At 48.7% G+C, this 23648-nt stretch overlaps 1 protein-coding gene across 2 annotated transcripts in view; it reads right to left on the bottom strand.

Moving 5' to 3' along the window:
* Positions 1 to 23648, bottom strand: part of LOC116466773 (FYVE, RhoGEF and PH domain-containing protein 5) — a 124731-nt gene continuing 101083 nt past the window's right edge. For both annotated transcript variants that reach the window (XM_032149802.2, XM_058437312.1), the window contains exons 12-21: positions 23404 to 23472; positions 17008 to 17091; positions 15522 to 15601; positions 12386 to 12485; positions 11853 to 11990; positions 11226 to 11355; positions 10265 to 10395; positions 8219 to 8347; positions 1662 to 1816; positions 1 to 1264 (exon numbers count right to left, since the gene is read on the bottom strand). In XM_032149802.2, coding sequence (XP_032005693.1) covers positions 1228 to 1264; positions 1662 to 1816; positions 8219 to 8347; positions 10265 to 10395; positions 11226 to 11355; positions 11853 to 11990; positions 12386 to 12485; positions 15522 to 15601; positions 17008 to 17091; positions 23404 to 23472 — 1053 coding nt within the window. In that variant the 3' untranslated portion in view covers positions 1 to 1227. The remainder of the gene's footprint in view (positions 1265 to 1661; positions 1817 to 8218; positions 8348 to 10264; positions 10396 to 11225; positions 11356 to 11852; positions 11991 to 12385; positions 12486 to 15521; positions 15602 to 17007; positions 17092 to 23403; positions 23473 to 23648) is intronic.

Here is a 23648-nt window from a genome sequence, read left to right as displayed (position 1 = left end):
TCAGACAATTGATTTTTATTGCAGTAAGAGTAACAAGGAATCCCACCCCTCACATGCCCTTTGCTTTATGTAAAAACCTGTCCAGCAGAATGAGCAACAGTCACCCTCAAGAGCCGATTTAGCCCTAAGTGCCCATAGAACAGCCTCAGGCCACAACTTCTGTGCTCCCTCGCTGTGCCCAGAGCCATCTGCCAAGACCAGGAATTCAACTTTGGAGTCTAACTTTTTTTCTCTTTTTTTCACCTCTCAAAAAAATAAAAAGCCTTCAGTAATACAGCCCAAGGATTACCATGTGTCTAAAGAAGGATAGATTCCCATAAACAATGTTGTCAGCTTGAGTGAGGTAAACACAGAAAGGCACACAATAAATTAAAGCAGACCCTGACTCTTCAGAGGCTCTGCAGTGACCTCTGGGGGGCCAGATCTGCCAGTGGCTGCGTTTCCAGCACTGACATAGTGTTGAGGACTGCTCTGGGGAGGAGGGACCCCTCCTTTAATAAGTTATGTTAGTATACAGGTCACAAGGTCGACTGGAGGAGAAAATCCTCCCCTTCCTATCTGGTGGGGCGCAGCCCCTCTAAAGTGATGTGTGCTTGCACACCAGCAAGCCACAGCCAGGTCTGCACAAAATCAATTTTATGTACACCCTTGTTAGAAAACTGGTGGCACATTAGTCCACAGGATTCCATCTGTTATTGACTTAAGTAAATCACTTAGAAAACACAAAATTGGAGGTTGCAGCTCCGTAAAATAATAAAGTGCTTTCGATGAGAGTAGCTGTTACTGATAGCTTCTCATTTCACCTGAGGCACCACAATCAATTTTTGAAAGGTGATAAGATTTATCATGAGTAAAAACTGTAAGAGCTTCTTTCTACTAAAAAGCCTGCATTTCTAAATATACTTTTCTATTGGTTTCCACATCTTCATCTTACTAAATTTTAACTCACTGCGGGGTAAGGAAATAGTTTATTACCGGGTGGCGGGTGGGGGTGGGGGTGGAAAACACAGAAAAGGAGAGGTCCATAAATATCCCTTAAGGGTTCCACTCATGAAGATGTTGGCAGGGGCAGGGGCAGGGGAGTGGTGGGGCGGTTATAGCAAAAAAGGTCAGGCCTCATTGCTGAATCCAGGTGTGTGTCCGGATGACTTGAGCCACAGCTTAGCTTCTAAAAGCATTCACATATTGACCTAAGAATTTGTTACAAGTCCACATGCTTGATAACTGCTATAACACACTCGCATCTTCCATGGCCTCGATCCACCTATAAAACAAAACAGAGGGGACATTTGGTTTTGCGGCTCTGCCTATGACTCTGGTCACAGAACCTAGAAAAGACTGGACTAGTAGATTCCTCTTAGTTTGAAGTCAAGGACCATGTCGTATTCCTATTTGTTTCTCAAACATGTTTTCTATATTCAGCAAAAGGCCTGGAACACTGCAAAAGTTTACTGCATCAATGCATGCTTGATTCATGAATGAATCAAAACAGTCTAAACATGATTGTGACAAAGAACAGGTAGTTCTGCAGTTCTGCTATGGCCCAAAGGGACCTAATGGGATAGGAAGAATGGAGCAGAACAGAAGCCAAAGCCCCAAGAAACAACTTGTTTCTTTCTGAGAGAACAAAAAGCTATAAGACTAATTAGTTATTTTGGTACCTCTGAGCTGAATTGGTATCTTCTGCTTTGAAGCTATAAAATAAGGTTTTCTTGTGGTAAAGGTGAAAAATAGGTCCTACTTCGCTGCTGCCCTCTTCCTTTTCTGGAGCAATGGTGAAACCTAGCAGAGGCATACTCTCCATGGCCACTTTGTCCTGCAGAGAACAGAAGGAAAAATTGACATTAAACACCGCACTCTGCATAGTCATTTACTGTTATCTCCAATCTGAGATGCGTGAAGAGTGCCTCTGGGCGGGCTGTGCTTTGGCACCTGCGGGCTCACCACACACAAACTGTTGACCCTCACTTCCCCCCAGAGCCAGCCCTGAGGAAGGAAAGAAACTCAACACTGGCTGGGCGTGGTGGCTCACGCCTGTAATCCCTGTACTTTGGGAAGCTGAGGCGGGTGGATCACCTGAGGTCAGGAGTTCGAGACCAGCCTGGCCTACATGGTGAAATCCCATCTCTACTAAAAATACAAAAATTAGCTGGGTGTGATGGCAGATGCCTGTAATCCCAGCTACTTGGGAGGCTGAGGCAGAAGAATGGCTTGAACCCAGGAGGCAGAGGTTGCAGTGAGCTGAGATCGCACCATTGCACCCCAGCCTGGGGGGCAGAGTGAGACTCTGTCTCACATATTGTCTCAACATATTGTGACAGTTTATCAGGGACCAGGCAGTTACATTTTCATTATCTTTAATCTTCACAACAATCATAGAAGGTGTCACTCCCATTCTAAGAAGAAACCAAGGCTCAAAAAAGGTTAATTGCCCAAGATCACACAGCCAGTACCAAGAGCAGATCCAGAATTTGCACTCATGACCACCTTCTAACCCCACATTCTTTCCATGGATTTGATCAGTCAGTGACTCAGTTTTGTAGTTACTTCTGATCACATATTCTATACTCATTCTTCCAAAACCTAATTTACAGTATTTCAATATGGAGCACTTGCACTGTCTGTGCTATAAAGTTGCTAACAATTTGATGAGATATACCCAAAGAACACAGATGGATCTTAGACACATAGTGCTCAGTGGAAAAAGATTTTTATATATAGGTAAAGACATTTTTATACACAGTTATGTAAAAACATGCATGTTCATAAACAATACAGACTTTGTAAAAACACATAAAGAGATATAATTAGGCATATTAGAATGGTGGTGGGAGGAAGAAGAAGGGGAGTACAGTTTGTGTATAGAATAGAATCAAGCTGGGCACAGTGGCATGTACCTGTAGACCCAGATACACTCAAGGCCAAGGCAGGAGGACTGCTTGAGGCCAAGAATTTGAGTCCAGCCTGGACAACATTGTGAGACCTCATCCCTAAAACCCCAGAAAACTAAGAAAAAAATATTTTTTAAAAATAAAAGGAATCAATTCTCAAGGATTGCTAGATCAGAAAAAGCCTTTGACAAAATTCAATATCCATTCATGGTGAAAACAAAAACAACAACAACAACAAAAAACCTCTTAGCAAACTAGAGTAGAAGGAAACGTTAACTAACAAAGGGCATCTATAAAATACCTACAGCTAACATCATACTTAATAGTGAAACACCAAATGCTTTTCCTTAAAATTGGAAACAAGGCAAGAGTGGTATTCACTCTCATCAATTCAATTCAACATTGTACTGGAGGCCCTAACTATTACATTAAGGAAAGAAAAAGAAATAAAGACATAAAGATCAGAAAAGAGGTAGAACTATTTGTGCTTGCAAAAAAACACAAAACAACTACTAGAACTAAAAATCAATTTAGAAAGGTCACAAGACAATCAGTTTTTATGTGTATATAGTAGCAGCAACTAGAAAATAAACTCCATTCAAAATGGCATCCAAAAAAATATTAAGAAATATATTAATAGAAGTATAAGATGTCTACACTAAAAACTACAAAACACTAAAAGAGAATTCAAGGCTTAAATAAATGAAAATCAATGTACCATGTTCATGGATTGAAAGATTCAATATTACAATGCCAGTTCTCCCCAAATTGGTCTATAGATTCCATAATCCCTATCATAGAAATTGGTAAGTTTATATGAAAACATAGAAGACCTAGAATGCCCAAGACAATTTTTTTTCTTTTTTGAGACAGAGTCTGGGAAAAAAAAGTCTGACTGGAGTGCAGTGGTGTGATCTCGGCTCACTGCAACCTCTGCTTGCTGTGTTCAAGCGATTCTCATGCCTCAGCCTCACAAGTAGCTGAGATTACAGGTATGCACCATCACACCTCCCTAATTTTTTGTATTTTTAGTAGAGACGGGGTTTCATTGTGTTGGCCAGGCTGGTCTTGAACTCCTGGCCTCAAGTGATCTGCCTGTCTTGGTGTCCCAAGTGCTGGGAGTACAGGCATAGGCACCTTTCCAGCCTTGAAACAGTCTTAAAAAAGAACTAGGTTGGAGGACTTACACAACCTGACTTCAAGACTTACTATAAAGTTATAGTATTTGAGACAATTTGGTACTGGCATAAGGATTGGTAAATATATGAATGGAACACAATGGAAAGTCCAGAAATAGACCTCTATTTATTCCATCATTTGAGATTTAACAAAGACACTGAAGCAATCCAATAGGGAGAGGCAAGTCTTTTCAACAAATGGTGCTGGAACAACTGGATATTCATAATGAAAAAAAGGAACTTCAACTCCCATGTCATACCATACACAAAAATTAATTTGAGACAGACCTAGAAGTAAAAGCTAAAACATTAATGCTTTCAGAAAATAGAGGAAAATAACTTTGTAGCTTGCAGTAGACAAAAATGCCTTAGCACACAGAAAGCAACAGTCATAAAAGGAAACACTGACAAAGTAGACTTCCTCAAAGTTATAAACTGCTGTTCACCAAAAGATTCATTCATTCATTCATTAGAAAATGAACAGGCAAGCCACAGACAGGGAGAATATTTGTAAAACATTTATCTGAGAAAAGCCTGGTATATAGGATACAGAAAGAAATCCTATAACTCAATCACAGGCACAACCTACTTTAAAAAAATGGACAAGAGATCTGAATAGACACTTCTCAAATGGAAATATGAGTGGCCAATAAGCACATGAAAGCAAGCATGTGCTTAATATCATTAGTTACTATGGAAATCTAAATTAAAACAACACTGAGTTACCTCAACACTCCCCACCAGAATGGCTAAAATTTTAAAGCCTGACAACACCAACTGTTACCAATGATGTGGAGCAACCAGAACTCAAATTCACACACGTTGTTGGGGGAGTGTAAAATGGCACACCACTTTGGAAAAAGGCCTCACAATTCCTTATAAACCAAATATATGCCTGCCTTATGATCCATCAATTCCAATCCTAGGTAATGACCCAAGTGAAATAAAAATTTATGTTCCCACAAAAACCTGTATGAAAATGTTTAAAGCAGCTTTATTCATAATCACCAAAACCTAGAAGCAATCCAAATGTCCTTTGACTGGTGAACAGCTAAACAAAACTGGTATATTCACAAAACGGAAGACTACTCAGCCATAAAAAGAAGTGAACTACTGCTATATGCAACAACATAAATGAATCTCAAAAACATCATGGTTAATAGAAGTCACACGATTCCATCTGTTTGAGGATCAAGAGGCAAAACTAATCTATGGTGGAAAAAAATTGGAACAGGGTGTTGCCTCTGGGGACGGGATGATAATGGCAATTTGTAGGTGTGTGCATTAATCAAAACTCACCAAATAGTATATTTGAGATTTGTGCACTTCATTATATATAAATTAGACCTCAAAAGGAAAAAAAAGGTACAAAAACATTGAATTTATAGGGGTAAGTATATTTTGAAAAACATCAAAGTAAAAGGTATAGAAGGATGAATAGATAGGTACTTGACAAAGGAAATGTAGGAAATGTTAATTGTACAATCTAGTTAATAGTCATATGATAGTTCACTGTAAAATTATTATTATTATTTTTTAAGACAGTCTTGCTCTGTTGCCCAGGCTGGAGTGCAGTGGTGTGATCTTGGCTCACTGTAACCTCTACCTCCTGGGTTCAAACGATTCTCCTGCCTCAGCCTCCTAAGTAGTTGAGACTACAGGTGCGTGCCACCATCCCCGGCTAATTTTTGTATTTTTAGTAGAGACGAGGTTTCGCCATGTTGGCCAGGCTGATCTCTAACTCCTGGCCTCAAGTGATCCTCCTGCCTCAGCCTCTCAAAGTGCTGGGATTACATGCATGAGCCACCATGCCCGGCTAGTTCACTGTAAAATTCTTTCAACATTCCTTTATGTTTGAAAATTTTTATAAACAATAAATATAATAAAGAAAAAATAAAATGTTGGAAAAAATAGGCTGGGCACAGTGGCTTACACCTGTAATCCCAACACTTTGGGAGGCCAAAGTGGGAGGATCACTTGAGGCCAACAGTTCGAGAACAACCTGAGCAATATAGTGAGACTGCCTCTACAAAAAATAAAAAAATTGGCCGGGCGTGGTGGCTCACGCCTGTAATCCCAGCACTTTGGAAGCCGAGGCGGGTGGATCATGAGGTCAAGAGATTGAGACCATCCTGGCCAACATGGTGAAACCCTGCCTCTACTAAAAATACAAAAATTAGCCAGGCGTGGTGGTGGGCACCTGTAGTCCCAGCTACTCAGGAGGCTGAGGCAGGAGAATCACTTGAACCCGGGAGGCGGAGGTTGCAGTGAGCCGAGATTGCACCACTGCACTCCAGCCTGGTGACAGAGTGAGTCTCCATCTCAAGAAAAAAAAATTCAAATAAAAAAATTAGCTGGGTCTGGTGTCACACACTTGTGGTCCCAGCTTCTTGGGAGGCTGAGTTGGGAAGATGGCTTGAGTCCAGTGGTTCAAAGCTGCAGTGAACAGTGATCACACCACTGCACTCCAGCCTTGGGCAACAGAGCAAGACCCTGTCTTGAAACAAACAGAAAATGTTGGAAAAAATAAAGATTCCTATGTATTTTTGATAGTCGCTTTCTCCTAGGACTGTTACTAAATAGCAAGTTGCATCAGCTCTAGGCCACCTCAGGGTGCGTGACAGGGGTGCGCAGTGGTGCAGACAGTGCAAACCAGCTATCCACTTCATCAGAACCTTTTTTTCTTTGATAGTATTTGAAAGCTTTGTTCCATCACTGGAACAGGTTTATTGAGAAATTATGTAAATTCCTCTTTCTAGAAGAAACTGCTTTGGAGTCATACTTAAGTCCATCATTCATTCATTCATTCATTCATTTTATTTTTCGTTGAGATAGGGTTTCACTATGTTGCTCCGGCTGGTCTCGAACTCTTGGCCTCAAGAGATCCTCAGCCTCCCAAAGTCCTGGGATTATAGGCATGAACCACCATGCCAGGCCCCTAAATCCATCTTTTAAAATAAGCTTATGCTGTCACTTCCATGATAACTGTTCAGTTTGTTTTGGAAAGATAAAAATCCCCCACAGTGTGGAAGACTCCACCTGTGGACACAGGCAAAGGCCCCTCAGGGTGGGGTGTGGCTCACCGGGTACCCAAGCCACTCAGGGCTATGGCAGATCCCCTGTCTGCCTGCTTTGCTTAGAGTAAACAGATGTGGGGCCTTGCTAAGTGTTTAAGTATGGCTCCAAAGCAATTTCTTCTAGAAAGCCATCCTCTGTGATCCCTGGGGATGGGCACACGGCAACCTTCACAGTTGCAGGTCCTTCCAGAGGGAAGCTTCATGCCCCAAAGAAGGAAGTGCCTTCTGCACATTTGCTAGCATCTGTGGCCAGGGGAGAAAAGCCAGCCCTATCTGACATGCATATCCCAGTGGAACAAAGCACCTGCCCTCTGCAGCTCATCAGAATACATTTAACTCCCATTTTCAAAGCTGAAACTATGCCTGACCACCTAGAAGCCACCAGCTGGTGGAGCATGGAGATAGAAATGTTTCACATTATCCAACAGGTTCAGCCTCGGTCAGGGCCAGACAGCACCAAGCATGGAGATAGAAATGTTTCACATTATCCAACAGGTTCAGCCTCGGTCAGGGCCAGACAGCACCCTGCTACACAACCACAGCCACACATCTGTCTACTCTGGAAGTAAGCTTGATTTCCAAGGCTCTCTCACCTAAAGGTATTCTATAAAATACAGATTTCAGTTTTCTTTAGAAGAGTTACCAGAGTTACCCTATAAAAGAAATGGACAGACAGAAAGGGAGTAGCTTCCTCCACACTGCTGAATTTTGCCCCAAGCAATCTAAGTAGACAGTAGGAAGGCGTTTTCTTTTGTGGCATGACTGGCTTGTCCCGTCTTTGTCCTAGATGCTGGGCCTATGCCATTTAAACACTTTGCAGCACAGCTTGGCATGTCCGTACCTTCTTATCTCCACAAAGAAACTGCAAATTCCTTAGATTTTGAAGTGGTGTGTGGTTGTGTAGCCACAGCAACATTGAGCACATGGCATTGCTCACTAAAGACTTGACTGCCACGAGAACTGGCTCAGCAGCCAGGACTCACACAGCCTTGCAGGTGACAGGATGTGTGCAGGCCCCAGGGGGTCATTTCACAGGAGAGAGGAGAGGGGAGAGAGTGCAGATCACTACTACCTCACTGGCCATGTAGGTGTAGAGAACTTTGCCTTTGATGACAAACCAGAGCTTCTTCCAGTGCCGCTTGCCCCTCTTACACCGGCTGAGATAGCCACTGATGGCAGAGCCCTCTCCAGAGGCAGCCACCTGGCAGGAGGGAAGCAGAGCGGTCAGGCCACCCCGGTGGTCAGGCACAGTTCAAATAGAGCACAATTCAAAATGACACTGCAAATCATTTGGCTGACTACTTATACTGCTTTGACACTGGATAAGGTCTCAGGATCTACCCAGTACCAAAGTCAGCAAGATGGTGCTTCACGCTTTGAGAAACAAGATTTAATGAATGGACCCGGATGACTTTGGGAATGCTGATGCTGCCCTCTAGTGGTGTTTCAGGTTCTTGGTTCCCTCTCTCAACCTCAGCCCCTCAACTCAAGAAACTTCGTTCAGGTACTTCGGCGAAAGGTTCTTCCTTCTAAAATTAACTGTTGCACTTTCAACTTATCTCTTCCTCACATTTAGGGAGGGATCCTCTTTGTATTGTTACCTAAAAGGTATTATAGTCTCCTGCCTAGTGGGGTGTGTGCAGCGTTAAGTCCTTTTATTATTATTACTACTCTTTGTGGTGGCGGGGGGTAGTAGTATTCTGTCCACAGGCTTCATGTGGTGAGGAACGCAGGCTTGGAGTTAATACCAACCTGGATTTCCCATCCAGGCTCTACCAATTACTAGGTGGTTAATGATGAGCAATTTGCTGACTTCTTCTAAGTCTCAATTTCCTTATTAGTAAAAGAGGAATGCAATGTAAAAAATGTGAGCTTTATACATATATGTCATTATGAAATGATCTCTAAGACAAATTAAGTGGAGAAAACAGAAGAGATTCTGTATAATATGTTGTCTTTTGGGTAGAAAAAGAAGATCTATGAATGTACGTCTGTATTATGTATGTGCATGAAAATTTCTAGAAGGATCCATAAGAAACTTGATGGCGGTGGGACTGAGGGAGGCTGGGAAGGATGAGAAACTCACTTTTCATCATATGTGCTGTTTTGTACTTTTTTGGGAAAAATGTTTAACCATGTATGTGTTCAGGTTTTTTGAGACAGAGTCTCTCTGTGTCACCAGGCTGGTGTGCAGTGGTGCCATCTTGGCTCACTGCAACCTTCACCTCCCTGAGGTTCAAGTGATTCTCCTGCCTCAGCCTCCAGAGTAGCTGGGACTACAGGTGCATGACACCATACCCGGCTGATTTTTGTATTTTTAGTAGAGACGGGGTTTCACTGTGTTAGCCAGGATGGTCTCGATCTCCTCACCTCACGCTCTGCCCACCTCAGCCTCCCAAAGTGCTGGGATTACAGGCGTGAGCCACCGAGCCCGGCCATATGTGTTATTTCCAAGATTTTTAATTTGCAAAAGGAACAAGTTAAGGGATAAAACTGTACCTATTTAAATTTTCCATTCTCTAACACTTTTAAACCCTTGCTACCTGCTACTTGATATTAATGGACTAACTTGGAAGCAGCTGATCACACTTGTGGACTCCTTGTGTATTCACAGACATACATTGGTCTGTGGTTGTGAATGGAAATACAGACATACAATCTGGTCCTATTTGTGGGATACAACTGAGTTTAGCCAATTCTGAAGTTTCTTGCAGAGCCCATGGCCTCCAGGGACCTCAACACCTGAGCCAGGTTGGGACCCCCTAGGATGAGGGGATGACATGGAAGGACCAACCCAGGAATTTGGCTCCTTTAGACTGAAGAGCCCCCATGATCTGTGCAGTCTGCTTGGGTACTAGATCTAGGCTATGGGGCAGGAGAAAAAGGAGAGAAAAGAAAAGAGGAGGAGGGGAGAGGTAGAGAGAAGGATGGGAAAGATGTCTCCTAGCACCATCACTGTCAAGTCGGTCCTCGTAGCTGGGATGCTTCCATTAGGAATGCTCTGTCTGGAAGAGACTGGTCAGGCTGGGACAGGGCAGGGTCTGACTCCGTCTACCCAGGACAACCATGAACCTTCCAAATGCCCTACTTCCCACTTGGGTAGCCCTGCCTGCTTTACCTCTGTCAGGGCTGAAGGGACTTTCTTCTGCTTCTTGAAGGTCGAGGGGTTAATGCTCTGGAAGACGGATGAAAAGGCACTGCCTGAGAAGCGGGGTGCAGAGAGTGGGAAGCTCATGCTCACAGGCCGCTCTGTAACCGAAAGAAGCCATGGGGAAGGGAGGTGAGAGGTGTGTCTGTGGCTTGTCTTTGGAACGCTGATTCCTGTAAAATCCCTCCAGGAATGTGAGCCATGGGGGGTTATGTGGGACCTGAAAGTCAAGCACTCTCCCTCCCTCCCACAGGAACAGACAAAGGCTATGGGGGCTGGGGAGGGGACGCTTTTCCAGGGCGCTGGACAGCCCTTCACCTCCAGGCCTCCAGGTAGCAGGGACTGGGCTGTCTTCTCTGATGACCTTAGTCTAGCCCCGTGGAGTGGAGGCCAGGGAAAGACTTTAGTTTTAGGCCCAAGATACACCTGCTCTCCTTCCTGGGAACTTGACCCTGCTTGGGCAAGGCCTGTCCCTTCAGCACTGACCAGGTCTCTCAAGGGCCGGCTCAGCTTCCCAAGGCTCCTGTGTGGAATAGCTTCACCCCTCCCTGACCCCAGCTCCTCTGCTGCCAGGCTTATATAGTCCTTAGTCCCAGAAAGGTGTCACAGGACACAGGCCTATGGCACACTTGACAAGAGGGCCTCTATGGTAAAGGACACAGGAGTTCCCTGCCTCTGTCTCCTTACAGACACACTGATTCCTAAGCTTAGCTACCCACAGAGCTCTTCTTCTGGGGACACCAATCAATTTTCCACAGAATCCACATATTGGGAAATGGTGCCCAAACCTCTATTTCCTCCCTCCATGGAGTGAATAACTCCCTCCAGGGAAAGCGGTTTCAGGCATGAACCATGGACCACAGAGAAGCCACTGGAGCCTGGGAAGAAGCCACCAGGCCACTTGGAAGAAGGCAAGTGGTCCCCAGGTTACCTCTCATCAGGCCCGGGACAGCCCTGCCCCGCTTCTTCAGCTCCCCGAAGCAGCCATCGCAGACCTTGGCCATCCTGTCCTTCAGGTACTTCAGCGGGTACTTGTTCCGCGAACAGTTCCGGCACACGATCTGCAGGCCCAGGTGGGAAGATTCTCACCCCTCTCAGTGCGTGCAAAGGAGACCTGCACCCCTCCCCTCCACTCCCTCTGCTAATCCACCCACAACTGCCCCTAGGGAGCCCCAGGTTCTGATCATGGAGCTGTGCGTGTCCCCTACTTTTCCGGCAAGGCTTCAACTTGTTTCTGAGCCAGTGCCTATCTGCTTTTCTGATGAGCCTGCACCCTTAACCACTACATGATACTTTTTTCTCCAAGCACAATAGCCATGTATGCTACGGTTTTCTGTTGAAAACGTAGTGGTGTGGAAGAGGCCTGGGACTTGGAGCTCTGGTTTGACGATCTATAAAATGGGAATTAGCAATCTGTACCTCCCGGGTTGGTGTGAACATGCCTCACTCTGGGGCTTACAGTAGCTGTTGGACATCCCTGAGCCCCTGGCTGGGCAGGGACATGCCCTTCCCCCACCCCACCCCCACGCACACACTCACCCCAGATGGAGCGACTCACCTTGCCACAGGCGTGACAGTGATGACGCCGCAGGGTGAGGGAGAAGTCGCAGCCGCAGTTCATGCACATCATGACGTGTGTGACAGGCACCAGGGTGGGGGGCCTCTCCCCAAGGCTAACCCCCAGCCTCTCTCGTATCTGCAGCAACAGAATTGGCTGTGAATGTGGAAAGTGGCCAGGAGACCAGCCAGATGCACAGCCCAGTGAGCCCTGCCCTGCTTCTCTGTGCAGGGTGTGTGCGTGTGTGGGTGAGTGGGTCTGATGCTGAAGGCACCCTCCTGCACCCTCCAGGATGCTCACCCTTGGTTGGGAAACAGCCAGACTGTGAGAACAGGGCTGGGGGTGCTGGGCTCCTAGGTTACACGGAGGCCACCCCTGACTAGGGTGGGAGCATGGCAGGGGTGTGGGGGGAGCCAGTGCCCCACTGACAGGAGCTACACGTCCATCTGGGTGTGAGTGGCAACAGCAATGCCTGCCCAAGGAACCCCAGGTCTCTGAGGCTGGTGGCCCCTGGGCCCTGCGCACCCACTCACCTCCACGCTATGGTGGAATGCAGCCAGAGCCTGGGCCTTGTAGTCCTCAGGGAGGGCTCTGCTCAGACAGCCATACCACTCGTCCCTCTCTGCACAGGAGCTGCAGGCATGGGCTGGAGTGAGCAAAGGCAGGAGCAGCTCTGCCTCCCACCCTCCATCTCGGCACGGATGAGGTTCTCACTCAGATGCCCCATCCTCCTCCCTCGAGTCTGTACCTCTTACACTGCCCAGAACCATCAGCAAAGAACAGATCACCTGCCAGACTAGGTTTTCTAGCAGACCACCAGTCTGTTAGCTGTCCTTGGGCCTGTTTCTTCTTACACTGGAATAATAATATTCCCCTAACTCCCAGGGCTGCTGTGGGGATGAAGGGAGATGTGGGACGTGGAACCACCTTGTCAACATTGTGCAAAAGCAAGAGACATTAGGAAGGCCCAGAGGGTCCCACACTTTAGGAGAAACGAGCTGGCAGGGGACAGAGGGCTGGGTACCTGTGGAGGACGAAGGGTAGGTGGGAGCTGGCAAAGGTAAACATCTCTGTCTCCTACCTTCCTCATCTCCCCAGATAGCTTCCCAGACAGTCATCTGACAGGCACTTTCCAAGTCCCTGCTCTGCACCAGGGAGGGCTTCTTGAGTGGCAAGAGCTACACCTGGGCTGTGTGCCAGGTAGCTGGGTGGAGTTCTCACAGTCTCCACTAGATGCCGCGCCTACACCACAGGTAAGTGTGCAGCCTGCCCCGGAAAGCAAGCATAAGGGCCTGCTGGCCTGGGCGGGAGCAGTGCTGCAGGGCAGAGGCTGAATCAGCATTGTGGGCTGCAAGACACCATGTCCCTAAAAGCTGATGAATGGGTCCTGCTGTCCCCTGGGAGCTTCAAGTGTGAAGGGTCTGGACTAGCAGGAAGGTGACTGGCATGCTAAAGGCCACTGTCCTTGCCCTGGGAGATGGGCAGCCCCACCTGAAGGCCCATGTGTGGATCGTCACCACCTTCATGTCATGGCCGGACTAACAGAAACTATATGCTGGCAGCCTCCTGCCCTTGATTTTATCACAAGGAGAGGTGATGGCCACGATCCCCACCCAGGCATCACCTCCTCCAGGAAGCATTCCCTCACTCCTCCAGATGGGGCAGTCCCTCCTTTGGGTTTCCAAGCCCTCTTCTACTCCCTCATGCCGTAGACTGTAACAGATAAAAGCTCTGGTCCACACAGTCCTGGGTTCAAACTCCAGTTCCACCTCACCTGGCTGTGTGACCCTTTTGCAAGCCTCAACTCCCTATGCATGGAAGGAGCCGCAAACCCCAGCTCTAAGGGTAGTGATGAGGATCCCGGCGGTGTCTGGGGCCTGACAGGTGTCTAATGCCTGTTACTGTTGTCATTACCACTGTTAATTGTTACAGCAGTTACTGCCCTGCATCTGAAGCAGTTTACAACTCTCCTACCTGTAATGTGGGCTCCTGGAGAGCACAACAATGGCTAAATTGTTGCCAGACCTGTCACTGAGGTGTGGCTAATAAATGCTTAAATTTTTTTTTTTTTGGAGACAGGGTCTCACTATGTTGCCCAGGCTGGTCCCAAACTCCTGGCCTCGAGGAATCCTCCAGCCTCAGCCTCCCACAGTGATGGGATCACAGGTATGAGCCACCATGCCCCACCTAATAAATGATTTTAATGAGAAAATGCATCTATGAGAATGCATGTGCATGAGTGCATTTAGATCCCATTTCACACTCAGAACCGCCCAGTGCAGGACAAACCCCCATGTGATAGGCATTGCTGCCATCCCAGGGTCATGTGCTTGCTGAGAGGAGACACCCAAGCCCCAGAAGCCTTGCTGACCCCTGCCATGCACGTCCCTGACTGAAGAGCTGCTCTTGGCTGGAGCCATACCTCCCTGGTTTCCAAGCCCCCGAGAGCTTGAGCTTACCTTGCCCTGAGAGAAGGAAAAGGGGATGCTCTTTAAGGTCATGGTCTAAAGCCAGAGATGAGGATCCCAGGCAACCCGAGGACCTGGAGAAATGCAGACCTTTCTGATAGAAAGGCCATGCCCCCCTGTGGTCTAAATGTTTGTGTCCCCCCAAATTCAAATGCAGAAATCCTCTTCCCAAAGGCGCTAGTGTTGGGAGGCAGGGCCTTTGGGAGGTGATGAGGCCATGGGTGTGGAGATCTCACGAATGAGATTAGTGCCCTTATACAAGGGGCCCCAGAGAGACCCTTGCTCCTCCCACCACACGAGGCAGCACTGTCTATGTGAGAAGGCACCGTCTTTGAACCAGGAAGCAGAACCTCACCAGACACCGAATCTGCCAGTGCCTTGACCTTGGACTTCCTGACCTGCAGCCTGTGAGAAATTTCTGTTGTTTATAAGCCACTCAGTGTATGGAATTTTTTTTTTTTTTTTTTTGAGACGGAGTCTTGCTCTGTTGCCCAGGCTGGAGTGCCGTGGCGTGATCTCAGCTCACTGCAAGCTCCGCTTCCCCGGTTCACGCCATTCTCCTGCCTCAGCCTCCAGAGTAGCTGGGACTACAGGCGCCCGCCACCACGCCTGGCTAATTTTTTGTATTTTTAGTAGAGACGGGGTTTCACCGTGTTAGCCAGGATGGTCTCGATCTCGTGACCTTGTGATCCACCTGCCTCGGCCTCCCAAAGTGCTGGGATTACAGGCGTGAGCCACCGCGCCCAGCCTGGTGTTTTTGCTATAGCGGCCTGAATGGACTAAGACAACACACAGACAGGGCAATGTGAGTGATGAACGCTCACATATTTTTTTTTTCTCTCATCTAGACAGGAAAGAAAAAGGCAGGCCACTTTATGAACAGCAGCACATTGTTCTGTTTTTTTTTTACTTGCCTTAACTTTTCGTGTTGCTGTAGAGACCCAATCATCCATAAAGAGCTCCACAAACATGAGACATTGCCACTGCCGTATTTAAGCCACGGGCTCTAGAAACCCCTGAAGTTATATATAAAATGTTATGAGTGTGTACATTGTTGGGGGGGAGAAAAAACACTGAAAAGAAAAGAAGTCCTTTGACCCAGGATACCAAAATAAAAACGGCACATCCTTATCTGTTGTTATGAACCTTCCCATGCTCAGACCTCTGCCTTGTGTGCCATCCTCCCTCCACCTGCCCGTACCTCGCAGACAGCATCAGGCAGGACTCAGAAGTCTCAATCTTTAGAGCGTAGGGAACTTTCTCCATCACAGGGCGGCTGACCTGGAAAACCAACAGCAGCCTCCTTCAGGGTGGGGCAGGGAGGGGCAAGTGCAGACCGGCTTCTCCTGGCAGCAGATGAACAGAGGGACCGTGTCCACCTACTGCCGTTCTCTAGCCTCAGGGCATACCTTTCTGTGATGGTAGGTGCTGTGGAACGTGCCTGGCTGCCAGCTCCGTCATTCTTAGCCACTCACCTACTGCTGCGAAGGCTGCAGAGCGTCACGCTCAGGCCCAGCCTGGGCAACCCCAGGTACACTGTCATGTTGGACAAGTACCTGCCCAGTGACCACGTCTCCCATGCCTTTTTCTAACAGGCTCCTCGGTGGAGCCTTTGGTTCCAAAAGGGAACAAACCTCCATGCTGAGAAAGGTGCTTCCTCCTTCCCCTTCCCCATGGTAAAGAGCCTACAGGATCAAGAGAGATTGCACAGTGCCTCTCTCAGCTCTCCTGGCCATCCCTGCCTCTGCCCTTGACAATGACAACCACCTGCGGCTCCACTGTCCCACCTCAGTGTTGCCCCCTCTGACTTCAGCCCCCTGTTGCACCAGAATTAACTTCCTAAAACCTCCTGCTCCTCAAGGTCCCCAACAGCTCCCAAGTGTTCCCATCTTCGGGACCAAGTTACACGGAGCTAAGCCCCACACATACGCCCATATTCACAGCAGTATTACTCACAACAGCCTAAAGGTGGAAGCGGCAGAGGATTGAATAAACACCATGTGGTCTATCCACACAACGGAAGGAAAATTCTGACCCATACTACAGATGACAGGGATCAACCTTGAGGACACTGTGCTAAGTGAAACAAGGATCAATACTGTGTGACTCCTCTCATTCGACGTACCCAGGGTAGTCAAATTCATGGAGACAGAAAGTAGAATGGTAGGTGCCAGGAGCTGAGGAGGAGGAGAATGGAGAGTTGATTTTTAATGTGGGCAGTTTCAGTCTGGGGAGAGGCAAGAGTTCTGAGATGGATGGTGATGCTGGACACACAGCAATGTAAATGTGCTTAGTGCCACAGAACTGTATATTTAAAAATGGTTACTTTTAAAATGATATATGTATTTTATCACAATTTAAAAAATTACCAAACACCTGCTTGTTCCCCCAACCCGGGCCCTTCTTTATGCATTTTCCTCCTCATAGGATGCCCCTTCCTCCCTTCCTTCCTGATCCAACCAAATATTATCCACTGTAAGGGTTCAGTCTCCTCTTCCAGGAAGGCCTCCATCCCCTCCCCTTTCCCTGGGCAACTTACAGCACAAACTTGCTGTAGCGCGACACTGTTTCCACAGGGCCTCCCTCTTCCAGCTGGTCTGGGTGCTCCTAGGAGCAGGATGCTGTCCCCTTCTCCCCTGGGGTCTCCCTGTCCCCCACTCCTGGGGTACCTGGCACCAGATATTTACCTTCATGTTGGCCACAGCCAATGTGTTCTTCAGCCGGTACTTCCCATCCTTCTGGGGATAGGTGTACAGGAGCACATCGTTCATCTGGAGAGAGGGAAACCCTGTTAGAGGCCCCTGGCCCTAGAAGGCTGCGCCAGGCTGCTGTCCTCAAAGAATCCCTGAGCTCCGCTGTGCACAGGCATCTTGTATTCCTCAGGAACCCCCACAGGTGAGCAAAAACATTGTGGCCAAAATGTGAGCCCCTTCCTTGCCACTCTACTCCTGGTTCGATGCTTGAGAGGAATAAACGCATATGCCCTCAAGAAGTCATGTGTGAGTATGTTCACAGTGGCTTTATTTGTAACAGCCAAAAAGTAGGGACAATTCCAATGTCTGTCTGCAGGTGAATGGATAAACAAACTGGTCTATCCATATACCACAGAATACCTTATAGCAGCCAGAAGGAACACGCCACCAATACACACCACTACATGGATGCATCTCAAAATCATGCTGAGTGAAGAAGCAAGGCACAAGAGAGTATATGCTGTTTGATGACATTTCTGTGACACTCCAGAACAGGCAGAACTAATCTAAATAGGGACAAAAGTCAGGCCAGTGGTTTATGGGGGCCCCCAGGGTTGGGAGAAATGAATTCCAAACAGGCACAGAGGAACTTTCTGGCGGTTGGAAATGTTCCACCCCTCGACCCAGGTGGTGGTTACACTGTGATATACACTTGTCAGTACCAACTAACACATACACTTAAGGTTGATGCATTTCACTATAAAAATTAAAGCTCGATAAAGTATAGCTAAGGAAGGGCTGGGAGACACCTTGAGGAGAGGGAAGTGGTGGGCTCTGCTTGCTGCTGTACTTCCAGGTCCCTTCACAGAGTAGGTGCTCAATTAATATTTGTTGAATGAACAACTAAAGCTCTCCCCACAGCAGGGCTTACATGTAATGAAAGTCACTTTATCTCCTTAGGAGAGAGTATTTCTGTTTAGCTAAACGGTTTCAGGTGTGAGAAGATGACATCACGCTCAGGGTTGTAAAACCTGACCATATTATGGACCAGCGTTGAGACTATGACCAAGCCCTTTCCTCAGCTGAGTCTCAGCTTCCTCTGGGAAATGGGAGACACCACCACCATTACTTTAACATGGACACAGAGAGAATGCCCTCTCCATATGTGACCAATATGAACCTAGGGTGAGCCCGTTTCACATGGGGCCAAATGAACCAGAATAAGCCCACTAAACATGCAGCCAACATGAACAGGGGAGTCCTCTACACATGGCACCAACATGAACCAGGGGGAGCCCTGTACACATGGCAACATCAACCAGGGCAAGCCCTCTCCACATGACAATAACATGAACCAGGGTGAGCCCTGTACAAATGACGCCAACATCAGCCAGGGTGAACCCTGTACACATGGCGCCAACATGAACCAGGGTGAGCCCTGTCCACCTGGGAACGTGAACCAGGGTAAGCCCTTTCCACCTGGGAACATGAACCAGGGAGAGCCCTGTGCACATGGCACCAATGTGAACCAAAGTGAGCCCTGTACACACGGTGCCAACATGAACCAGGGTGAGCCCTGTACACAAAATGCCAACATGAACTACGGTGAGCCCCAGACATACGGCGCCAACGTCAACCAGGATGAGCCCTATACACATGGTGCCAACATGAACCAAAGTGAACGCTCTACACACAGTGCCGACATAAACCAGAGTGAGCCCTGAACACATGGCACCAACGTGAACCAGGATAAGTCCTGGACACATGGCACCAACGTGAACCAGGATAAGTCCTGGACACATGGCACCAATGTGAACCAGGATAAATCCTGGACACATGGCACCAATGTGAACCAAGGCAAGTCCTCTACACACGGTGTTGACATGAACCAAGGAGAGCCCCGCAGGCATGGAGAAAAACATGAAGTAGGGCTGTGTAAAGATGGAACAAGACAGTGCATGTGAAAAGTCAGAATGAATACTTCTTTTCCCTGGATAGACAGAGCCTGCTGAGGAAACAGAATGAGTTTTCCCACAGCTAGCTCTTCTCCGGACTCCAAGGTTCCAGCCATGACAATGCAGGAGACTTGGCCCACCAATGACCCCCTCATGGGACCTCAGGAACCCCTCCCTCTCTCTGGGCCTTGCTGTGTCCCAATAGAGTTGGAATAGGTGGGGGTTGGTGCACTTTCCTGTAGGGGCTAGGTATTGAATGTTTCAGGCCTCTGCTTCCACCCCTCAACTACGCTGCTGTGCAAAGCAGCCACAGACAACCCATGATGGAATACATGTGGCTGTGTTCCAACATAACTTTATCAACAAAAATTGGTGTCTGGCTGGCTTTGGCCTGCAGCTCTACTTTGTGAAGCCCTGTTCTTGCCCTGCCTTCTAAGAGTGACAGGCACTACGGTGCATTGACACTGATTCTGGACCAGGCGCTGGACCAAGCCCCTGACTTCACTCCTACAGTCCTAACGTGCACTCCCACGGTCCTAACGTATAGGCACCATGATCATCATCCTCATTTCCAAGAGGGAGAAACTGAGGCCGAGAGAGGCCAGAGGCCATGCCTGAGGTCACAACTAGCAGGTAGTGGAGCCAGGGGTATGGCTTGATGAGTGTCCCTCCAGTGTGCTCGGGAGGGAATGTCAGGGCTGCTCTCACAGTGAACCTGCGCACAGGTTCATGAACCTTGCCCATGAACCCTCCCAGCCCCAGGGAACTGACCTATGTCACTCGGGAGAGCAGCCCCAGCCTCTCTGTGATGGCCCCTCAAGCTCCTGCTGCCATGGCAACTGCCACGAGCACCCCGAGGTTTCCTTCGCGGTTCAGGACCAGGCTACCTCCTAATTTGCCCATGGCTCTCCTGCCTGCTTCAAAGTATATGCTTTACAGCCCCAGCTTGGAGGAAGGAGGAAGAGCCCATCATGAATGGGTAGGGGGGCTTTCCACTGTAAGGAGCCACCAGGGGGCAGCCCCACCTGCAGCTCAGGGACGTCAGGGCCTAGTAGGACACTTTCCGCAGTCTAACAAAACTGCTGGGCGCGGGCACCCAGATGCCCCAAATCTGTTCTGCAGTTCAGATTATTTTCTGAAACTGGCATCTTTGAGGAAGAAAAATTCTTCCTAAGTGTGTTTGTTCACCATGGCACTCCCTGGGTTGAGCACCTGTCGGTCCGCCCTCCTCCCATGTATGCCTCCATTAGAGAGTTATCAACACTGCTCAGTGGAAGGGCTGCGCCGAGCCAGAGGAACAAGAGGACCCAGCTTCAGACTGTGGGGCTTATGGCCTAATCACAGCGGGGTAATCAGAAGGACGCAGGCCTATCCCTGAGGGAAGGAGATCTTCTGAGAAAGGGCCATGCCAGATGGGGCGAGTGTGGGGGGGAGAGGAGAAGCCGGGCTAGAGGAGGAGGAGGGAGAGGGGAAGCAGGGGTGGTGGCTAGGCCTCCACAGAAGGTGCTATCTGAGCTTGGCTTGAAGGGCAGGAGCTGGCACCCTTCTCAAAGAGCTTCAGATGTGTGAGGGCCAGTGAGCCAAGACCAGGGACAGATGAAGTAGAGGACGGGGTGAGGACAGATTGGGGAAAGCCAGGCTGCTGTGTCTGTTCCTGGCATTCAAGGTCCCTGGGAGAGGCGCAGAGATCAGAGGGGCGTGGCCAGAGGAGGTGGCCAGATGCAAATGGCTGAGGGGCCAAGACAGAGCTCCGCCCTGTGCCATCTGCCGCCTCACTGCTTCCCTTGTTTTAAATATCAGGGAGCTGAGGCTCGGGGAGGTAATGGGATGTGCCCATGGGTCTCACACCAGTCGCTGTCAGAGCTGGGGTCTGCATCTGGTCTGTCTGCCTCCCCATTGCCATCCGGTATGGCCTCCCTTTTGCGTCCTGAAGAGGGGGAATTCACGGGGACCCAACTCCCTGCAGGGCTGTGCTGGGGCAGGGAGCTGTGAGATCTGTAGCTCTAGATAGAGAGGGAGGACCTGTGTCCCATGGAACAACTGTCAGCGGGAAGGGAGAAACTGTTATAACTACTATCAGACAAGCGGCTTCTACCTGCCAGGCACATAATTAAATGCCAGGAATTTAATTCTCAAAACCACCCAGTCTTTCCACTTTCCTGGGGGGAGACTTGAGGCTTGCACATGTCTGTGAGTTGTCTAAGGGTCACAGAAGAAGTAAGTGTCCCATGGGGCAGGATCTAACCAGCTCTGTCTGGCTCATTACCTGCCCCTACATTCAGGGATCTCTCCTCAATGGAGAGAATTTTTTTTTTTTTTTTTTTTTTTTTGAGACAGAATCTCACTCTGTCTCCAGGCTGAAGTGTAGTGGTGCGATCTGAGCTCACTGCAACCTCTACCTCCCGGGTTCAAGCAATTCTCCTGCCTCTGCCTCCTGAGTAGCTAGGACTACAGGCACACGCCACCACGCCTGGCTCATTTTTTGTATTTTTAGTAGAGACGGGTTTCACCATGTTCGCCAGGCTGGTCTTGAACTCCAGACCTCGTGTCCCGCCTGCCTTGGCCTCCCAAAGTGCTGCAATTACAGGCAAGAGCCACCATGCCTGGCCGAGAATTTTTAAAATTTAGACTTGTCTAACATGGAATAAAAAATGTCTTCCACTACTGGACTCCAAGACCCACAGCAGGGCAAAGGCCATGTCTACACACCAGCACAGTTCCTGGCATGCAGAGGAGATGGACAATAAGCTGCTGAATGAATGAATGTTACAGCAGGCAGTGAGCTCCCCACTGCCTGGTGTGTAAGCAGAGGTTAAAAAAAAAAACGACCTACAGAAAACGACTCAAGCATCTGTGGGGGCTTTGAAATCCTTCTGAGAACCCAAACCTAAACCATGCACTGCTTGGCTCTCAGATCTCTCTCAAAATCCCCCCCGGGGTCCACTCTCCTCTTGCCTGCAGCTAAATCTCATCCACTGCAGCACCGACCAGCCAGAGTGAGGGGTTCTCATGGGAGGAAACGAATAGCTCTTAGGAGGGAGGAGAGGGAGGGAGACTCTGGACTTGGGTCACCTAGTGCCTCATGCAGAGCCTCAGGCCACCAGCCATCGGGGCCCAGCATACCCTGCCAGCACTGCAGGCTCCACACTTCCTGGCCAGGCTCAGGATTTCTCCACCAGTGCCACCAGCTCTCTCTGGAATTCAGCCCTCAAGTGGCCCCTCTATGGGCAGGGTCTATTTGGGGCATGGAGAAGACCCCACTCACAAGCAGAAGGGTCTGGCTGCAGACAAAGACTTCTTGAGGCTCACAGAGCTCCTCCAACACACCACACTCCTCAAGCCTCTATCCTTTGCTTAGGCCCTTCCCTCTCCTGAAATGCCCTTCCTTGGTGCACCTGCCAAACTCCCATCCTTCTTCCAGGGCTGAACTCGGGTAGAATTTTCTTCAGAAAACATATGAAACACTGAGCATGGTGTGTGCACCCAGCAGACACTCCATACATGGCAGTGCTGCCGTGGCTGTGGCTCCTCTTCTCTTTACCCCCCGCCCTCCTTAGTCCTCTTTGCTTCCACGGCACCCAAGATCCCTCCATATCGCGCTCATAACTCTGCATTTACAATGGGCTGTCTGCTTGCTTCTCCCTCCCATTGGACTCTGAAGGCTGAGGGCAAGACCTGGGATTTTTCTTTCTTTGTTTCTAGCACCAGCACACACGAGGTGCTCGGTCAACGCCTGGAACGGAGAGAGTTCATAGACTCTTACCACAGCCTGTCTCTCCCACTGCACATGGTGCTCTAACGAAGTATGAGGAAGCTGAGAGAGGCAGCCGTAGCGGACAGGAACAAGGAATGACAGCAGAAGCGCGGGAGCAAGAGAAAAACTGTGCCCAGCAGAGGGCTTAAAAGGCATGGCCACTGGGGGGTCTCAGGACTGGGGCACTCAACAGCCACTAAGGCCGATAAAGCTACACCCTAGGCCTGGACACTCCCTGGTATGCAAGACTCCAGTTGTCCACAAGCAATAATGTTATATTACATCCTGTCTCCTGCACAGTAGAGAAAGTGCTGGACTTGGGTCACAACGCTTGGCTCCCTCCTGGGCTTCTGCCACCATCCTCCTGGGAGGCCTAGCTACGGCAACTTTGGACCTCAGTTCTCCGAGCATTAGATAAGGTGGTTGACAGACATTTAAGGTGGGGATGTAGGCAACTACATCTCGCCAACATTCCACTCAAAATCATTCAAATAACAAATGAGCGGTGGGCTGTGGTGTCCAAGGGTGAAGCTCTCAGCTGTCCGGAATGATCCTCACCCCAAAATGTCTGCTCTGTTCTACTCTCCTCTCACCCTCTTCCACTTGTCCTTGAATAAGGGCCCTAGAAAACCTCACAGAACTTGGCAGTTCCTGAGCAGGGCTTGGGGACCGGGCACTTACCAGAAATAGATGCCGGGGCCGTCTGTTTTTCCCTGTTACTTTCATCAGCGTCCCTTCCTTCAGAAACTCCTGTGGGGAGAGAAGCAGAACTTGGTGGTCAGGCTGATGCCCCCTGAATCCCAGACAGGGTGCGGGGGAGGCCCCTGAGTGGAAACTTAAATCATAAAGCCTCCCAGAGAACCTGAGAGCAGCTAGCAGATAAATCTCTGCTCATGAGAGAGGTGCTGTATATGCTAGAGCAGGGC

The sequence above is a fragment of the Hylobates moloch genome, unplaced genomic scaffold (genome assembly GCF_009828535.3).
Source record: "Hylobates moloch isolate HMO894 unplaced genomic scaffold, HMol_V3 SCAFFOLD_4, whole genome shotgun sequence".
In the NCBI taxonomy this organism is placed as follows: Eukaryota; Metazoa; Chordata; class Mammalia; order Primates; family Hylobatidae; genus Hylobates; species Hylobates moloch.
The sequence above is the reverse complement of the archived record's forward strand: the minus strand, read 5'-3'. Positions and strand labels throughout refer to the sequence as shown.